The 634-nt window shown below is 62.0% G+C and overlaps 1 protein-coding gene across 1 annotated transcript in view; it reads right to left on the bottom strand.

Moving 5' to 3' along the window:
• Positions 1-272: 272 nt before the first annotated feature.
• HCN2 (hyperpolarization activated cyclic nucleotide gated potassium and sodium channel 2) overlaps positions 273-634 on the bottom strand; it is a 10,913-nt gene continuing 10,551 nt past the window's right edge. Inside the window, exons 9-10 of the mRNA XM_029965348.1 lie at positions 357-390; positions 273-284 (exon numbers count right to left, since the gene is read on the bottom strand). Of these exons, the coding sequence (XP_029821208.1) occupies positions 273-284; positions 357-390 (46 nt within the window). The remainder of the gene's footprint in view (positions 285-356; positions 391-634) is intronic.

Here is a 634-nt window from a genome sequence, read left to right on the forward strand (position 1 = left end):
GTGCACACACACACACATACACACACGTGCAGACACACACACATGCACACATGTGCAGACACACACACATACACACACGTGCAGACACACATACACACACACCTGCACACACAGCCCTGCACACACACACATACATACACACATGTGCACGCACACACACACACACACAGCTGGTACACGCAGTGGGTGCCTTCCCCAGCCCCAGGACTCTGGGGTTGGGCTCCAGCGTCTCCCTCCATCCTAGCACTGCCTACGAGGACATGGGGCCGCGTTCACTCCCAGCCCTGGGGTGGGGGACAGTGTGTGGGTGCTTACAAGCCTCAGGGCGACCATCCCTCAGACCCCCTGCAACTTACCTCCAGTCCTGGACCATCACCCCTCACCTTGGGTCTGTGGGAGGGGCGCAGGGACACACGCGGCGCCAGGGCTGTGCCGACAGCCCCGGGAGGTGTCCCGTGGGTCACACACACAGGGATGTGTTCAGGTCATAGATATCATACACAGAGTTGGTCATGGCGAGGGTGCAGCTGTGGCTTCTATGGGCAGCCAGGGAGGCCGAGGGGCAGCGGGGCTTCGCTGCGGGGAGCGGGAGACAGGGCCAGACTTTGGTCGGAGGTGACGCAGCCGGGGGCTC

Source organism: Manacus vitellinus, unplaced genomic scaffold (assembly GCF_001715985.3).
Source record: "Manacus vitellinus isolate BGI_N305 unplaced genomic scaffold, ASM171598v3 scaffold_99_pilon, whole genome shotgun sequence".
NCBI classification, from domain to species: Eukaryota; Metazoa; Chordata; class Aves; order Passeriformes; family Pipridae; genus Manacus; species Manacus vitellinus.